At 45.1% G+C, this 19404-nt stretch overlaps 2 protein-coding genes across 2 annotated transcripts; one reads left to right on the top strand and one right to left on the bottom strand.

Annotated features, from left to right (window-relative positions):
• Positions 1–3892: 3892 nt before the first annotated feature.
• On the top strand, positions 3893–4957 carry LOC106866707. The gene has a single exon (XM_014902349.2). The coding sequence runs from the start codon at positions 4197–4199 to the stop codon at positions 4812–4814; it is 618 nt and encodes a 205-aa protein (XP_014757835.1). The 5' UTR covers positions 3893–4196; the 3' UTR covers positions 4815–4957.
• A 1273-nt stretch (positions 4958–6230) lies between these two features.
• LOC100824011 lies at positions 6231–7467 on the bottom strand. Its single transcript, XM_014902066.2, has one exon. It carries the CDS (start codon positions 7297–7299, stop codon positions 6574–6576), a length of 726 nt encoding a protein of 241 aa, XP_014757552.1. The 5' UTR covers positions 7300–7467; the 3' UTR covers positions 6231–6573.
• Positions 7468–19404: the final 11937 nt, after the last annotated feature.

The following is a 19404-nucleotide window of genomic DNA, read 5'->3' as shown; positions in this document are numbered from 1 at the left end:
CTCTTTGAACGGAAAAACCCTATTTAGGACAGTAAAACTGAACCTCCTCCAAGCTCTCTCATGGCACCAAGCACGTGCACCGTCCGATCTGATGCCAGAATGATCGCTCGCCGTCCGATCCTGTCCGTAGGGACGCTATTCCGGGAGATCGAGAGCTCATTCACGCCGCCCCCGCTGCTGCCGTCCTCCACGCCCCCCCCCCCCCCCCCCCCCCGTGATGACCTAACTAATTAAATCAACACCGAATCGATAATTTGAGAAAGTTTGGGTGAGAATTCAGAGAAATTTGGGTGAGAAACAGAGAAGGGGATGAGATACGCTCGACGGCGGCTAGGGTTTCATTAACTTAGCAAATATCTGGATAAAATGCTCGGCGAATGAGCTGGCCTTTATATGGCTCAATTCAACGGAAAGCAGCATAAAACGGAGACAGCGACAGGCTTCAGAAATGAACTTCAGACATTGCGCCACAGTAACGGAGGTTTGCCGGATGGAACAGAGCCGCTCGATCTTCATAAAGTGAACCGGTATCTTCCAATCGTAGCCGCCCGTTAACTGAAATGAATTAAGTGTCGCTTCTTCAGTAACTTCAGAAGTTCAGATCATGACAATACTCCCCTCTGAAAATCCTACTTGTCCTCAAGTGGGGAAACTGGGAAAGATCTTCTTGATAAACTCAGCATCCTCCCAACTTGCTTCTTCTTCTGGTAAGTTGATCCAGCGAATTAACCACTGTACCACTGGTTCATTGATATTCTTTATACTCTGTCCAAAGCTGTATTACTGTTTCATGCCCTTTAAATTTGTACAATTGAGTTGAATACCAGAAATTTCAGTATGCATTTATTTCTTTCCTGTGCAGGTTCCATGTCATAGGTGTTCTGGTGTTCATTAAATTACTTGGGACTCCTTTCTTAGTAGTGCATATCATTTGATTGTTGTGCTTACCTAGAACTGGAACATTTGGTGTTGACACACTACTTTTTCACTTAGGAGGTTTGTTTCTTAGACATTCTAACAGCATATCTATATAGGCCAACCTGCAGCAGCTGCGATCCTCTTCCTCTGCTCCTGCTGAAATCAACTGGCTCGCACATTTTCCAGCAATTGATAACTGCAAGGACCAACCTCCAGCAGCAGCTGTGTTCCTCTTCCTCTCCTTTTGCCGAGGTATACTTTCCAGGAATCAATATTTTTGGTGGGTGGCGGTGAGGAGTAGTATGGAATAAGGCTGCAATTGACAAACTTGTGATAAAAGGGCAAGCCTTACACATGTTGGTTGTGTTTCTTGGGAATATATTGATTCCTCTTTCTTACTTTTGGCAGGACCAACCGCCGGTTGAATGTGCATATGCTTGTGAATTGCCATGATTCCCCCAATTTATAAGGAGGCTCGATCTGCCGTTACTAACTCTAAGCAAATACTACAGGTGTTGTTGTCATCCTTCCGATATGTTGTGCATAAGCATAAATAGAAGGATGTTATTTTTCATCAACGTAACTTACTGATCATAAGAAAGATAGACCTTTATGATCATGCTTTAAATTAGTTTGTTGGAACACCACACTTGCAAGTTCTAAATTTTCAAGCATTAGAACGATTGCAGTAATAATAGTTTTTATATCACCTCGGTGACCCGATGGATCTGAAAGATATTATGAAGCCATTAGCCCATTACTTTCCCCTATGCTTAGTGAGTACTACTTGGCTGGTAAAAATAATTATCTTGATTTTGTACAAAGGGGGAAGAGTATTGCACGCCTCCATTTGCTTCTGAATAATGGTTGCCATGTATTATCATGCTTCACATGTCAAGCCAGTGGTTACTATTTGGCCTTTGTTTTTAAGATCAATATCCTCTTCTAAGAACAAATAAATACTCCCTCTGATCCATATTATTTGTCTCAAATTTGCCCAAATATGAATGTATCTATGTTTAAAAAGCGTCTAGATACATGTAATATTTCGACAAGTAATTTTGGTCGGAGACTAAAATTATAACACTACAGCACACCTATATAAAAAAATTGTCATATTAGCCGTGATTCTGCTAGAAGCAGAAACTATGTTTGCATCAGAAGCTAAATTGTTATATTAATGGTGACTATTGCGAATGCTATATGCATCCATTCATCCAAGGATAAAATAGCATGGACGTAACACATGCTTACAATATTACCTTTGCTGCTTATTGAGGCTTTACCCTGCAGAACAGTACCGTTGTGCTTTGTCTGTATCAAACTTAGCCAATCATGCTAAATCATATATGTTTAAACTTGCAGTCCCATATGAACCTAGGAACATATGGTGTTTGTTTAATTTCACATATTGATAGGATTTTGGTTTCGTAAATCTTGGTTCTGTATTTTTTTAACAAAGAATTATCCATTTTCTTTGTTCTTTACCTGACCTGCTTCATTCCATATCAGGAACAACCGCAACATCGCGTTCTTATGGTCAGGGAGTTCGCTCATAGGTCGATTGATGCCAAAGGAGGCTCTAGCAGCAGCTTATTTTAGCGCCTTTCTGTTGGAGCAGCTTTCAAGGGTGTGTAAGGTGTAGCGCATCTTGTGAGATATGGGTCTATTTTTATGTTACAGTTCTAGAAAATTTATTGCTGTGTCATGACATTTTTCTCTTTTTTCTAATGTTCCATCTTGAATACACTATCACAAGTTGTCCTGCGATGGAAAGATTAGTACGAAGTTCAAATTACCACATCTCTTTTTTATGAATATTGTGTCATGACATTTTTCTCTTTTTTCTAATGTTCCATCCTGAATACACTATCACAAGTTGTCCTGCGATGGAAAGATTAGTTCGAAGTTCAAATTACCACATCTCTTTTTTATGCATATAAGTGTGTTAATGTTATATCTAAATATTTAAGCAGATTTTTTTTTTAATAATGCAACCCAGCGGGTGCATCATCAGATTAAGAAGAAGAAGCGAGAAGGCCAGTTACAACATCGAAACGGTTACAATGTCACCAAGTGGCCAAAAAACTAACAAAAAGAACTAAGTAGCGTCAACAACCCACTCCTAAGCAGCCCGGCACTCTCCCACCTCGCCGCTTCCTCGTGAACAAAAAGAAGCACTACCCGAACCAAAGGAGTGGCTCCGTTGAAGACCACATCATTCCTGTGACGCCAAATGGCCCAAAGCACAAGAGTGACCGCCATCCGATAGCTCTTAATCACCGCACGAGGCCCCGTAATGCCGGCCCACCACTCTTGGAGGCTAGAGTTCACGCTAGGCCTCAGTCCTGGCAATCCCATGCGACGAGGATAACCTCCCAAATCTGTCTCACCACGACGCAACCCAGCAGGAGGTGCAACAGGGTCTCCGGCGCCTGAGCACAAAGCGGACACTGAGAAGGGTGAGGGAGCCCCTCCTCTGCAAACGATCAGTCGTCCAACAATGATCCTTCGCCGCCAACCAAGCAAAGAATTGACACTTGCCCGGTGCCCTGGTCCTCCAGACCTGGGCCGCCAAAGGGTCCGTTGTCAAGCCTGCAAACAGATGCTTGTAGGCCGAACGTGCCGAGTAGACGCCATCGACGGACCAATTCCACAGCAGGGCATCCTCACGTCCCTCCGCAAGCTGAAAGTGCTGAATCCTCGTCCACAGAGCAAGGAACTCAGCGAGAGCCACCTCACCCAGGTCAGGACCCACATCTGTGAGCCAAGCGCCCTGCAACCCCTCGCGAACCAACCTGGTGTTCACGACCCGGAGTCGAACAGCCGCCACAAGAGAAGGGTACTCATCCCGAATTCTACAGCCCTCAAGCCATCTGTCCTTTGAGAACAGGGTCCTGCCGCCATCACCAACCCGCGACGAAGTCGTCGCCTGGAAAAGATCCCTCACCTCGGGCGTGGTCCGGACAGCAAACTCCTTCCACGGCTTCGAGTCATCCACATGCTGAAGCCACAGCCACTTGGCGCGGAGCGCCGTGTTGAGGAGGCTAAGCGGAACTTTCTATACATATGACTTTACAATTGTTGTGCGGAATATGAGCAGTTTGTGCAAATATAACTACCATGTCTTCATGTCTTGTCTCTATGTAATTGTCAAAAACTTTCTGAAACATAACTTTTTTTATCATTGTATTGTCGAAACCGACGGCGCGAGCGTGATCCAGTAGATCGATATATCTGCCGTGTGCCGTCGCCGATCCGATCGAAGCAGCGATGCCATGGTGGAAATCCAATCGAACCGGGCCCCGGCCATCCCCAGCTGGGTGCTCCTGGACCAATTCTTCCTCTACGAGAACCCGGCCGCCGGCTCCTTCCCCGCCGCGGCCGACGCGACATCCGCGGGGGCAAGGGACACCAAAGGCGAGCCCATCGGCGTCTCCTTGGAACTCCATCCGCCGCCGGCGTCATCCCGCTTCCGCCTGCACTACTGCCCGGTGGAGCGGGAGCCCTCCGGCGCCGTCCTCTTCCGCGTCGAGGTCCCCTTCGTCGGGCTCCCCTTGAATCACCGCTACGCCATGGACTACTTCCTCTACAGAGCCTCCGGCCCCAGGCTCTCCCTGCTCCAGCGCTGCTACTCCACCTACGACGAGATCATGGCCATGGAGGCGGCCGTGGGGAAGGATGCTAACTGGAGGTCCACGAGGCGCATGGTGAACCAAAACGCCATCGGCCTCTTGCTGCTTCCTGGTCCTGGTGATGGCGACGAAGAAGGCTTCGTGGTGGCGGAGCTCAGAATCAACATCCGGCCGCCGAAACCCCGACGGCGCCGCTGGAAGCCGAGCTCTTCAGGATACAATCCTCCTCGTCCAAAAACGGCGGTGGCCAATGGGAGCTAATCCCCGTCACGAGCCGCGGCGGCAACATCAATTTCCAGGACTTTGCCCGGTGGACAACCCACAAAGTCGTCCCCTTCAGTCGTCGCTACCTGTGCTGGGTCGATTACAACATGGGCCTTCTCTTCTGCGACGTCGGCAGCAAAGTACCCGAGCTCAAGTACATCCCGTTCCCCGCGCCTCTGCCTCACACGGCGACTCCACATGACTTCCGGGCCGTGTGCGTCACCAACAATGGCGATGCTCCGGGGCAAGAGTCGCACGCCGTCGCCGTGCCCCACCTGTACCTGCGAGTGCAAGTACACCGCCCCTGGTTTCACCGTCACTGTCTGGACATTGGTCAGGAGGGCGAACGACGACGACGACGACGACGACGAGATGGAATTAATGGGCGAGTAGGAGCCGACGAGCTCTGGGCGATGGAGGGCTATGACCATGATGTGCTCTCCAAAGGGATGCCGCAGTTCCCGCTTGTGAGCATGGACGACCCCCGCATCCTCTACTTCGTTCCGTATGGCCACGACGGGAGTACGTGGATTGTCACGCTTGATTTGGAGAGCAAGAAGATTCTTGGCTATGGTGAATTGGTGATGACAAAGCGCACTGCCGTCGGACAACATTTTCAATGGCTTTGGCTTCTTCCCTAGCAACTTCTCTAGCTTCCTGACGAAGCACTCCTCAAGGGACAATAAGTGTGTTACTGTCCAGAGAATAAAGCACTTTAATTTCCTGATCGAATGTTAGAGAAGCAACAATTTAACTGCATATGCAAACTTTATCGGAAAAAAGTTTAAAATATTCTCAAAGAAAAATACTCCCTCTGGCCAGAATTACTTGTCGAAATATTACATGTATCTAGACGCTTTTTACACATAGATACATCCGTATTTGGGCAAATTGAGACAAGTAATACCGACCGGAGGGAGTACATATGTTAGAGAAGTCATGTTTCATATATGTTTAAAATTTCAAGTCCAAACTTAATTATCGTTTGGTAGCAGAAAAAAAATCAACATGAATAGTGATCTTTTATTGTTTGACACTTCATTTGTATATTATTCTTTTTAATTTCTTTCAAATACATTTGATTTTCAACTTAAAATTTTGCATGTTTGTAGAGCACCATACCTCCAACATATATAGAAGTGGTGGCCGCGTGAGAAAATTAATGACAACTGCGGTTCTTTGCAACCCTGTCCCGGAAGATAAAAGTATAGTATATTTTGGTCCCTCAATTGGAAGCAAAGTATACAAATGGTTCGTGAACTCAAAATCATATATATTTGATCCCACAATTGGTAGAATCTCGAAATCATAGACATTTGGTCCCTCAACCGTGCATCTTGGCATCCGATGTGGAAACTGTTAAGGAAAAACCGCTCTACGAGGGGTAAAACCGTTCAAATTAATCCGAGAGAGTGACTGAAAGTATCTGGTTTTGACAGTCCAGGGACCAAATGTATACTAACAAATTCCAATCGAGGAACCAAAAATACCTTTCTAATCTTTATTTTACATAAGTTACAAATCGTAATACTTCTTGATGAAATTCAAGAGGTTCACACATATGGATCATAGCAAGCATGGATTTCATCCACAAATTTCATTCGAGAGGTATGGACAGCCACACAGTGCCACCACTTGGCATGTCATTTTGCCTGCATCGATCGCGCGTGAACGCAGAACACCGCCTGTCTGTCTGTCTTCTAGCGCTGATGCACGCAGTGATGCTGCTAATTAAGCTCTTCATTGATCAAGCTAGTCAGCCGTACATGGCCGCGATCTCGGGGCTACAGAAGACGAGCACCTCATCAACCTCCGCCCTATTCTCATCCCCAAACAAGCTCCCCTTCCCGTCCTCCCTCCTCGCGTACGACAGCCCCAGCCTGGACCTCGCGCTCCGGAGATCCCCGACGCCAACCCCCGCCGCATCCGGCCCGGTGAACACCCCCATGACGGCCGTGAGCGGCGGGCCCATGAGCAGCCCGTCGGCCCCGAACTGCGGCCCGCCCCGCGCGTAGTCGAACAGCGCCGCCCCGCTCCCGCCCACCTTCCTCAGCACCACGGGCGGCCCGTGGGCCTCGACGGCCCCCTCGGGCCAGTAGAAGAGGAAGGCGTTGAGGGAGTCGTAGTAGTCGTCCGTGCTGCGGTAGCCCTCCGGGCTGAACCCGCCGAAGCGGAGGCCCGTGGTTGCGTTGCGGCCGATGACGACGCAGGGCCCCTTGAAGTCGCAGCGGCGGTGGAAGTCCGTGGCGAGGAAGCCGTCGGCGGTGGCCTTGTAGCAGCACCGCAGCTCGCGGCCGGCGAGGTAAGTGGTGGAGAGTAGGGATGGAGGGAACGGCGGGGCGACGTCGTCGTGGTACTTGAACTCCGGCGGCGGCGGATTGGCGGGAGCTGATCTGCCCCAGTTGAAGAGGCTGCGCGGGGTGATGAAGGTTGCAGGCCTCGTCGGAGGAGGAGTCACCCTGCAGCTCGCCGTGAACGACATGAACGTGCTGATCGCTTGGTTGCTCGATTGAGCGGACGGCCGTCCCCCGCAAGCCGAGATGAACGGTAGAGGAGGACGGGGGTGAAGTGAGGAAGTGAATTTTCGTGGTCAGTGGGTAGCACCTTATCCATTGTGTGGCGATTTGACAAGAAAACGATGTGTCGTGTGAGCTTTTGAATGGAGCGTTTTTTATACTGTACCGTGGCCTGTGGGCCGCACACATCTTCAGCTGCTGAAAATTTAGTGCGTCCATGTGTTTTTTTTTTCTGATCGCGGTAGGCCGGTAGCCCTGCCTAACCTAACATAATTAGTTTATCAGATCCGATAAAACAAATACCATTCCCTCCGTTTCATAATTCTTATCGAAATATTACATGTATCTAGATACTTTTAAAAAATAGATACATCTGGACAAATTTGAGACAAGAATTCTCAAACGGAGGGAGTAATTAGTTTATCAGATTTTATTCTCACATATAACATAGGACAAAGTTATACTAAGTTGTCCGAGACAGATACTCCCTATCATGGACCGGAGGATAAGAATTTACAAATGTGAAACACATGGACAGAAGCCCAAACAGGACACACGGTATAAACAAATCGATCGTCCAACTCCTTGAGACCCACTGTCTTCCGGGCAGTGTTTTTATCCATTTGCTCAAGTATGTTATCTGTGTGCCTACTATAATTGCGTACTGAGTTAGCTCAAGTATCGTGCCTGATCTCTGAGAATACCAATTTGTATTTATTTTTTTGATTTGCGACGATAACAATGTTTACTCTCACTTGGAGGTCACCGCTTACCTTTACTTTGGGTGTTGTATGTAGTTTTGGTGGAAGTGCAATTCAGTAAAATAGAGAGTTTGAAGCTGCAGCGGCCAAAAGCAGCGTCGATTTCAGTGTTTCTTGCTCCTATTTCATTTTTCAGGAGCGCTCCTCTAAAGTTGGTGTTTGTTTGAGTTTCAGCTCGTGCAACTTTGAAGCTGCTCTTAAGGAGACCAAACAAACACAACCCTAGTCGAGGCCAGAATAGAACACGGTCATGTAAATCACATCCTTAATTAGTGTCGATTCTATTTTACCCGAAACTTCTGAATAATCAGTAAATTACAAAAACTTAAGGAGTGAACTACGTGGCAGCCGTATGGTAGCTAGCATACCAAACGTACGCTTCCCGCCATACTTCCGATCGTGCTTCCGCGAGACCGAGCGCCCGAAGCGAGCCCGAACCGGTTCCTACGCGAGGCCGAGCGTGCGGCAGCGCGCGAGGAGAGCCTGTATCATTTTGCCTGCTCTAACCACCCACGCATGCTTTTCGCATGAAAGATTAGCGACGCACGAGAACGAGCCGCTGTTCCATTTTTCTCTCTGCTACTATTGAACCCATCAAGTATCACGGCTGCTGCTTGCATGCAAGTGAAGTGTGTGTGAGATAAAGGATCTGCGGTGTGAATTAAATGCTAATTTTAAAATTTTAGAAAGTTGTATAGCTCAAACTATATGCCCGATCCAAAATCTGTTTTCACCGTTGACTTCGTAGTGACAAGGGCTATAAAACAAGATCCAAGTTGGATATGATTCAGCAAAAAAAATCAAGCTCAAAAGTTACCCATCATAAGCATACGAGTTACCTCACTTGTCCACGATTAATTATCAGCTTGAAGACTCAAGTGGTTGTGTTTTGACGACCTTTTTCAACGCTCAGAAGTTACCAACCAACTATATGTGAGTTATCGGGATATCCATGATTGGTTTTTTTATACTAGATCTAGCTGGAAGTTTTAACTTGTTTCGTCCAAGCTAAAACTTTACCAGACTATTCATAAACAGTTAACCACCAGTTGCATATGTTTTGACAAAAAAATTCGAGCTCAGAAGTTACCCACCATAAGCATGTGAGTCATCACGTGTTTTCATGATGAGTTATCCACTTGAAAACTATACTCATTGGGTGTGTTTTGACGACCTTTTTCAAAGCTCGGAAGTTACCAACCAACTATAGATTAGTTACCGGGCTATTCACGATTGGTTTCGATAAAAGATCTAGCTCGGCACGTTTTTACTAGTTTTCTCCATGCTTAAAATTATCAGTTAGTATTATTTGGGTTACCAGACTATTCATAAGAGTAACCCACCAGCTGGATATGTCTCGACGAATTCTTTTCGAGCTCAGAAGTTACCCCACCATAAGCATGTGAGTTACCTCACCTGTTCACGATTAGTTATCAACTTGAAAACTATACTCGGGTGTATTTTGACGACCTTTTTCAGAGTTCGGAAGTTACCGACCAACTATAGGTAACTTCATTATTGACATGGAGATTACCACATCCATGAACAGTAACATGGACAACCTAGTTAACTGCAGCAGTGTCATGGTGAGTAACTACATCAATGCTGTGTTAGTAACTGTAACACAAAACCTAGTTAAATATGTTAGTGATATGGGGGTAATTGAAACCTAGATAGTTGGATAGCTATATCAGCGACACGATGATAACTATAACCTAAACGACTCGATAACCACATGAGGGTCATGATGGTAACTGTAACAAAGTGACTGGATAAACAATGCGTGATCATGATGATTACTGTAACTGAAAGATCGAGTACGTCACAGAGGGGGGGGGGGTGTGTGAATGTCACCAGTTTTAAGTTTTCCTCAAAAGTGAAGACTGAAGACTGAAGACAGTCACAGTACTTCAACAACAGAGATTTTACTTAGCAAATTTTAGAGTTGCTGCGGAATGAAGAAAGATGAACAAGTTAAGCAATAGCAGTGGAGACAAGAACAGTAAGAACAATTATACTTCAACAGAAAGTATGGGATTGAGGAACGATATCATGAGAACACGAAGACACGGGAATTTGTTTTCCGAAGTTCAGATTGTTGGCACAATCCTACGTCTCCGTTGAGGGGGCTGAGTCACACAAGACTCGCGGACACACAAGTCCACCCAATCCTCCTGAGCTAAGACCAAAGTCTCGCCCAGTTACTCGTGGTAGATCTTGAGGTGATCTCCGAACCTTCACAGACTGGTTGATGGCGAATCACAAGCTTCGATTGCTTTTCAACACTGACTCCTAGCCATCTAGATGATGCCAATCACCAAGAGTAACAATCTTAAGTGTTCGGCTTAGAGAGGGGATCCCATTCTTCACGCTCACTTCAGCTCTTAGGGTTTTCTCAGGTGTGCTTCAAAACATTTGCTTGGGGATCACCACCGAACCCGTTCGGGGTGGGTCATCTTATATAACCTTGGCCACGGCCGATCTAGCCGTTCTGACCCGTTGGATAAAGTGATCCCTGAGACTCCAACTCACACTTTATCTTTTTGTCTCACAACGGTTGGATTACGTGGTCAAAACGTAAAGCGACAAAGTTTTTCAAACACATTTGAAATCAGAGTGAAGACTTCACGCGGAAGTTTTTGTGAAGCCTGAAATGCTTCATTCTTCACTCCGACGAAAACACTCACACAGAAAATGATTTTCGCCTAAGCTGAACATGAAGAATAGGTCTCACCTGAACCAGCTCCACACTTCAAACCCCCCTTAATAGTACGGCGTTCCTATATTCAAATGAAAAAAAGCTACGGAAAGACCTATGAAGAAAGCTACGCTTCACATTCTTCTCCGTTCTTCACTGAGTTCTTCATATTTCAAGCCAGTACCTGTACTTCAATTTTTAGAGGTCGTCGATGCTAGTTAAACCAACTCTTCTGAGGAACTAAAACCTGAAACACTCTGTGTAACTCATTAGTTCTGCAACCATGTTGTCATCATTCATCAAAACCCATACAGGGGCAAGGTTTCCCTTTCAATCTCCCCCTTTTTGGTGTTTGATGACACTACTGGTTAAATCTTGAAAGATGGGAAAAATAGGTGTGAAGGTTTTGGCTTCTGAGTTATATGAAGACTCCTCCTGAAGATATGCACTATTTAAGATTGCTTTGAATGCAAGTGCAAAGAGCTTTAGGAGTGTGAGGAAATCTTCATATTCTTCAGAAACAAGGGTGTGCATCGTGTACAAGGTTAGAGCAGCAATAATAAGAATTCGTACATGCTCATAAATTGAAGTAAACTGAAGAGACCGCCCCCGTACAGGGTTCGATCTCTGTGCTTACAGTGCAAATCCCTGGATCAACTCGCTAGCACACACAATTTCAAGATGTAATATCAAGATACAAAGGTCAAAAGTATATTACATCGCATTGATCTAGAATTTAATAGTACCTTACATATTTCATAACCTCATTGGTTAGCTCAATAGAAAAAGAAATCTTGCAGCGGAAGGCAGAAGATACAGGAGTCCCATAACAACTCCACAGTCGAAACATGTTGGAATGTAAACTCGCAACCCTAACAATTCGTACCTCACTCTTCACCTGGTTCACCTGCAACATTTAAACGTTGCAGCCACTAGGGGGTCAATACATTGAATGTATTGGCAAGTTCACCAAAGGGTTATAACAGATCCTATCAAGTACATGCAGTATTGGCTAGGCGGAGTTCAGGCTTTTTCGTGTGGAAGCAGAACATAGTTTACCCTATTACAATTGAATGTTACAATAATGTGATCTAATGGACACCGGGTAGAAACACCGATGCTCCTATTAATCTAAGGACATCGAGTAGACACATCGATGCTCCTAACCCAAGTTCAAACCATTCATTTTATTTAGAAATTAGAATGAGTGAGACCTTCCTTACTGCCCCCAAATCTAGTTGCTCAAAATTGTCCGTAACCGGGGATACGGCTAAGTACTTAGTTTGACACTTTCGAGAGGTTGTACACTTTACCCACAAGAAACCGACGGGTTAATCCCTTGTTGTCCTCAGGGTAGAGTAGCAACGACGTCGATTACAAGAATTTTCAGACCATAATCACCCAGACCACCTGAGGGACCTACGTTCCCACCCACACGGCTACATCTGCACAATCCCTCGGATCCAGGATCATATGTCTTACTCCATCAAGCCAGAGCCCATATTAGCATGTGGTTGTACTGGAAGCTACTAAACAGAAAACTAGTCCAGTCTCTGATACCCCAGGTGGCATTCCACACTTGCGACGCAAGCGCTCCCAAATCCATGGGAAGACATCCATGGACGATCCCTCCCCAAATCCACGGGGAGTCGACTCAGAGGGACCCATAAAAATGGACCTGACGTCGCATAACATCTCGAAAACCTAGGATGATTCGTTAAAGTTGTTTTTGCCAGGTTTCCAAAATGTTCCACATTATCAGTTTCATGGTAATTGAGATTCCCTCCCACGTATACTAACATAGCATAGAAAATCAACTACTTACGATGGCAAATGGTGGAAGGATAATGGCACACGTATCCCACTCTACTAGGACAAAATATAGCTAGCATAGATACAAATAATATCCCTATAAATGCAAACTACACAACACTAGTGCATAAGTATTTAAAATAAGAACTTGTAATGGGCGTTTATGATCAAAGAGAACTTGCCTGATTAGTGTCTTTGTATTCTTCTTTTTGATACTCACAGTTATCGCACTTCGTATAATCTATCGTGAAAAACGAAAAGCAATAATAAATAACCATTCGACAACTGCAAATCATAAATCTAAATAAAAAACAAAAACAATATGCAAAGTTTAAATTAAACAGTACCTAACTACTGTTAGGCTATCCTAGGCATAGATTTAAGAGGTAGGAACAAGACTTGGGTTCTATCGGAGTTGAAACAGTGAAGTCATTGGCTGTTAACAGATACAATTTTCTAGGGGTCATGGGCTATGGTAGATGAACTTAAAAGGATGCACAAAGTAGTCCAGAATCAAGAGTTGGGTTTATTCTTGTCAACACAGAAAGAAAGAACCGGTTTAGAACTAGGGATCAGCGTGTATGGGCTTTGGAACATTGCTAATCAATAAGACAGTGCTAAAAGATACAAAGTTTGATTTAAAATTGACTAGTGTTTCTGTGTGGGAAAAAGTGCACCAAGTGGTCCAAACTGTAGATAAAGGTGTGCTCTAAATAAAAAAAAAAGAATTGGACGAAAAGGAGTTATGTTTTACAGGTTACATGGCCTGGAATGAAGCTACTCAAAACAGTACTGTTTTTCTGTCGCGACAGAAACGGCTAAGGTTGGGGGGGCTGCTAAGAAAACAGTTTTGCAACAACGATTCACTAGTGAAGATGGCATAAAATGGGTTCAAAAACTGATCTAATATGTAGATATAGATGTGTTATAACTACAGCAAAAAAAATCGGATCAAAATAGTCTATGGTTCAAAAGATACGGGCTCCCAAACGTGACTAATCAATACGAACAGTTCTGCAAATTCCTGCCGGAATCCTGCCGCGGCAGACAGTCGGCAGAGGTAGTTTTCTTACCAAAACGGGGACAGCTCGCCGGGGGATGAAATGGAAACAGCGAGGAACTCGTCAGCGAGGTCGATGTGGTCGTGGAAGACGTCGAGGGAGACAAGAGGAAGCCGAGGGTGGTCGCGGCGTTCGTCGGGGTGCTCCGAGGCGGTGGCGTGACGTGGAGACGGCGACGGCGATTGTCGCTGGAGTCGTCGTTCCGGCGGGCTTCAGCGTTGGTGAGGTGTCTAGGGACGTGCATAACATTGAGGCGGACATCATGACGCGGCTGTCGGGGTCGAGGGCGCCTCCGGACGGCGACGGCAGAGCTCCGGGTGTGGCGTCGGCATGGGGTCGGGGACGACACGGCCAATGGCGACGGTTATTCGCACAACCTTGTCACAGAGGTAGAAACGGGTCATAGGAGCCTACCGGTGAAAGGAATGTGGAAAAGAAGCTTTGTAGAGATCTCACCGGCAACAATGGCGACGATGACCGGCGAAGGAGGACGTCGATGGTCCCGGCTGTATAAAGGTTTTGAGGCCAAACTTTCTACATCAGAATGGGAGAGGAGAGGCAAAGGCTCAAAGTAACGCGCGTGAAATCCTTTTATACCGGCCAAGGAGGGAGATCGGGAGCGGGATGCCCACGGGCGACATTCGGGGCGCGTGCTGGGTTACGGGGATTGAACAGGGGAAACCGACGATTCATACACTGAATCGGTTTGCGGGATTATGGAGATTGATTTCCTGGTCTTAATTCCGGGATCAACGGCTGCTTTGATGAGTTTTAATGGGGCGGAGATTGTGGCCGTGATGGCTCTGTGTGCGTGCGTGCGTTTCTGGAGAACGAGCAGAGGAGGAAGACGTTCTCGTGCGGGCTAGGCTGAGCGCTGGGGAGAGATGGGCCAGAAGAAGTTCGGCCCAGGAGGAAAAAGGAAGGAAGGAAATAAGAGTTGGGCTGGGAGGAGAGGATGGCCCAAGAGGGAAAAAAAAGGAAAAAGACAAAGGGAGGGAATGGGCCGCAGGGCTAGCTGGGCCGCGGCTTCAGGAGCGCGGTAAGCTGGGCCGGTTTGGCCCAATTCGGTCGGGCTGGTCCGTTGACTTCCTTTCTTTTTCTTTTTTTTTTCTTTTATCTATTTTCTGTTTTTAAAACATATCTTTTGATTTATGACTCCAAATCAAACCAAATAAATACCATAAAATTTGTAAATTCAAATACCCAACGTATACGCCTCTGGGACTTGAATGATTTCAAAATAAAATATTTAAAAATACCTCTGTTTATATATTTGCTTTTAGGGCTTTATAAGTAATAATCAAAATTGATTTTAAAATACATTATGAAAACTTGTTTCATAAATTTGTTTAAACTCCAATAAAATACTAGTTTGGCATATTTGCACTAAACCCCTCCTTAGCTAAATACCCCATTGGGTGGAACTCCAAATAAAATCTTATAATATTTATATGGTTCAAATAGATTTGTAACACCAAATCACAAACCTGATAAACCATCGTAAATGTTTCCAACTATATATATATTTGGGAAGTAACATTATCCCAATCTAATTGATGAAATAAATGTTGGGAAAGCATTTGCACGAGAGGATGTCATGTTACCCTCTTCTCTGTTATTTAATCATTCCTTTTAAGAAATGAATCAGATGAACCAAAATAATAATCAAGCAAATACACATGAACCATTAAAGATGTTTTCCAACCTTATAATTGGGAAAGTCATATTATTCGCTCTCTTTAACATTTAAATAAATTTTGGAAAGCATTTCTCATTGATTCAATTATCGCAACAATGCTCTCAAATGGTCTCCCCTTCAACATCGTCTTCCGAGGAATAGAAAACAAAGATTTCTTCAGCAGTAGGAGGAGTCACATCCTTAAATCTCTTGGCCTTTTCTTTCTACTCACCCTTGGGCTTCGTCACCACTTTCTTTCCACGACTGAGCAGTACTTCACCAAGTCGTGGGGAGTTGATATCATACTTCAATCTGACATCGGGAGAGGGTGTCACTCTCAGAGGAGCGGGTTCCTCAATTTCTTCATCTGAGTCTTCGATGTTAACATGCGGAGACGCAGGCGGTGAGGGTTCAAGCGTTGAATCGAACATGTACCGAGCCTCTCTCTCCGAGTCATTGCTAGATCGGGTTGAATCAGACATGGTGACACCTGTGAAATAGAGGGTACGAAGAACAGGTGAGAAGTACCCAAATTCTCGAAAACAAAATATTTTGGCAAGAGTTTTTAGCTGAAGCAAATTGACTACGTTTATGAAGAATGACTACTCAGTTCTTGTGACATCCCAAAATTTCAAATTCTTACATATGCATTGCATTCATGAGCATCATGCCACAATTGCATTTTTGAATTCAAATTTTGGATCTCAAAAGGCTTTAAAAGTTTTTATTTAAATTTAAACCCTAGGGTTTTCACCTATTTGAGCTTTGGATCTTCAAACCAATAGGGTTTATCTATAAAAGGGGTTTATTGCATAAATAAGCTATCTCATAATTTTTGGATAATTATTTGGAGTTGAAAAAGTATTTTATTTAAATAGTTATATAGCCCTAAAGGCATTTATAGGGCAAATGTATTTTAATATATTTTATTTTGAGGCGAAATTGCTCCCAAAAGTTGAATCATGATAAAACATGATTTTACAAATTTTCTGGAATTTATTTGGCCCAATTTGGAGTTCAAAATCAAAAGATATCAAAGAAATGAGAAAAGGAGAAAAAGAAAATGCTAAAAGAAAAAAAAAGGAAGAAAACCGGACCGACCCGGCCAAATGGGCCGAACCGGCCCAGCCTCGCCCGCACCGAACCAGACCGAGCCAGCCCAGTCCGCACGCGCGCGCCCGCGAGCCACTGACAGGTGGGGCCCACCTGTCGGAGCTTTCTTCTTCCTCGGAAGGAAACCCCCGCGATCCCCGCGCCGCGCCGTCGCCGCCGTGACTCCTGCGTTCGCCGATTTCGGCCTTCCTGAAGCTGCGCGACCGCGCCCCTATAAAGCTCGAGCCTTCCCGCCTCTTTCCCCTCTTTTTGCCCATGCCATCACGCGCCAACGCCGACGAATTTGCTCGCCGGAAAAGCTTCGCGCTGCCGCCGTTCTTGTGTCGCGCCGACCTCGTCGGTGAGTCATCGCAGCCGCGACTTGGCTTTTCTTTCTTCTCTCTCCGTTCCGCACTGTTTGACGCGCTCCTTTTGTCATTTGATGCACCATAGAGCCGCCACCGTCGTCGCCCGAAGCTCGCCGGAGTTCCGCCGCCTGCCGCCGCGCTCGATTGGTGCTAGGCGACGAATCCGGCCACGAGGGAGACCGCCGACCCCGTCATCTTCTTCGACGTGCCGCACCGCGTCATCCCTGACCGTCTCCGAGCCGCCCGCATCGCCGGAATTGCCCGCGCCGCCGCCTTCTTCTCCGTGTCCGACGAGCACCGCCGCCGCGGGTAAAACCCTAGCCCATCTCGGCCGTTGGATCTGGATCAATGGTGTAGATTAGATCTTGTGTTCTTCTTTTAAACAAACCGGTACGCGCCAATCAGGAGCTGACACGTGGCACGGTAAAATAGAAATAAAAATGTAAATTTTAATCCCCTGGTTTAATTAAATGGCACTTTTGCAGAAAAGACCCTGTAACTTCAAATGATCATATCTGTTAATCTGTTTGGCCAAATTTGATGATCCACACCTTTCTGGAATCCTTAGGAAATGTAGAATCTTATGGCACTGTCCAATTCCAAATTTGAATATTTGAATCACAGTCAAATTACAAAATAGGGTTTAATGCCATTTAAATCATAACTAATTTTTTAGAAATCCTTTTTAATTGAAACTAGTGCCCAAATTTTGTTTTAGTATCTTCTGTCCATTGGGATAGAGAAATAAATATTTTGAATTAAATTATTTGGCTGATGCCAATAAAACTATACTTGAGGGTTTTAATAAATTGTTTTTGCCTTTTGTTTAAAACCCTAATGCACTTGTTTTAATCACCAATGCTTAGGATCAGTTGATCACCCAAATAAAAATAAACCCAATCATGACACATGTTGCATTGCATCATAGCATACACTTTTTGTCGTGATGTGAATTGTGTGTTTATGGTTGTGTTTGTTTGTTTGATCATATAGTTTTCTCGGAGAGCGAACCTTGCGATTGTGACGAGTGTTTGAACTCCAACTGCTATCAAGGCAAGTTCACTTTGATCATATCTTATTACTTTTGTTTTTAAAATACTTATGCATTAGAGTTGTTTGTAGAAATGCATTGATAGGATTATTACTCGTATTTATGCTAGTTATGATTGACCTACTAGCTATAGGGTTACCTTTGCCATGAATCCTCCACCAATAGCCATCGTGATTAGATATTGCTTAGCCATGCTATGTTAGTATACGTGGGAGGGAATCTCAATCACTGTGAAATGATGATGTGGAGTTATTTTGGAAACTTGGCAAAAAACAACCCTAATGAACCATCCTGGATGGGCTGCTTTGAGGATTTGAGATGTTATGCGACGTCAGGTCCATTTCTATGGGTCCCTCTGAGTCGAGTCCCCGTGGATTCGGGGGCGGATCGTCCATGGACGTCTCCCCGTGGATTCGGGGAGCGCTTGCGTCGCAAATGTGGAATGTCACCTAGGGTATCAGAGACTGGACTAGTTTCCTGTTTAGTAGCTTCCAGTACAACCACATGCTAAATGGGCTCTGGAAGGATGGATGTAAGAAATATGAACCCGGATCCGAGGATGACATCGGTATGTAGCCGTGTAGGTGGGAGCGCGTCCCTCAGGCGGTTTGGGGGATTATGTTCTGAAAATTCCTGTAATCAATGCCGTTGCTACTCTACCGTGAGGACAGCAAGGGATTAACACGCCGATTTCTTGTGGGTAAAGTGTACCACCTCTCGAGAGTGTCAAACTAAGTACGTAGCCGTGTCCCCGGTTACGGACAATTATGAGCAACTAGATATTGGGGATGTAAGGAAGGTCTCACTCATTCCAGTTTCTTAAATAAAATGAATGGTTTGAACTTGGGTGTAGGAGCATTGATGTTTCTACTCGATGTCCTTAGATTAATAGGAGCATCGGTGTTTCTACCCGGTGTCCATTAGTTAACAATATTGTAACATTCAATTGTAGTAGGATAAACTATGTTTTGCTACCACGCCATAAAGCCTGAACCCCACTATACCTCAAATGCATATACTTGGTAGGATCTGTTATAACTTCCAGGTGAACTTGCCAATACATTCAATGTATTGACCACGTAGTGGCTGCAATCAATAATGCAGGTGAATCTGACGAAGAGTGAGGTTCGTCGATGTTCTTTGGGTCATGTGCTTACATTCCAACATGCTCTCTCCTCTGGGAGTAGTTGAGGCCTTTTTGCTCTACCTTTCCGCTGCAAGTTTTCGAAACCATACTCTTGTTATCTTGAAACTCTATTTGTTATGCTGACCCAGGGGGTCATGCAAATTGTAAGTACAATTAAGTTCTGGATGATACGATGTAATAAAGTACATTTTGACCTTTGTATCTTGATATTACATTTGGAAACTGTGTGTGCTAGTGAGTCGATCAAGGGACTAGCACAGTAAGCACAGAGATCGAACCCTCGTAAGGGGGAGGATCGCTTCAGTTCTTCAACGGAGACAGCTACACAGATTTAAACTGAAATTCTACAAGAGAGCTTCAACCTAGATCTGATTTTGCTAGAGCTTCGGAATTTTAGAGTAAA

The sequence above is a fragment of the Brachypodium distachyon genome, chromosome 4, assembly GCF_000005505.3.
Source record: "Brachypodium distachyon strain Bd21 chromosome 4, Brachypodium_distachyon_v3.0, whole genome shotgun sequence".
NCBI lineage: Eukaryota > Viridiplantae > Streptophyta > Magnoliopsida > Poales > Poaceae > Brachypodium > Brachypodium distachyon.
Note: the sequence above shows the minus strand (reverse complement) of the source record. Positions and strands in the feature narration are given on the sequence as shown.

Bases quoted from the DNA above. Each gene is read 5' to 3' on its own strand.
- LOC100824011 (XM_014902066.2), bottom strand. From the start codon at position 7,299: ATGTCGTTCACGGCGAGCTGCAGGGTGACTCCTCCTCCGACGAGGCCT.
- LOC106866707 (XM_014902349.2), top strand. From the start codon at position 4,197: ATGGTGGAAATCCAATCGAACCGGGCCCCGGCCATCCCCAGCTGGGTG.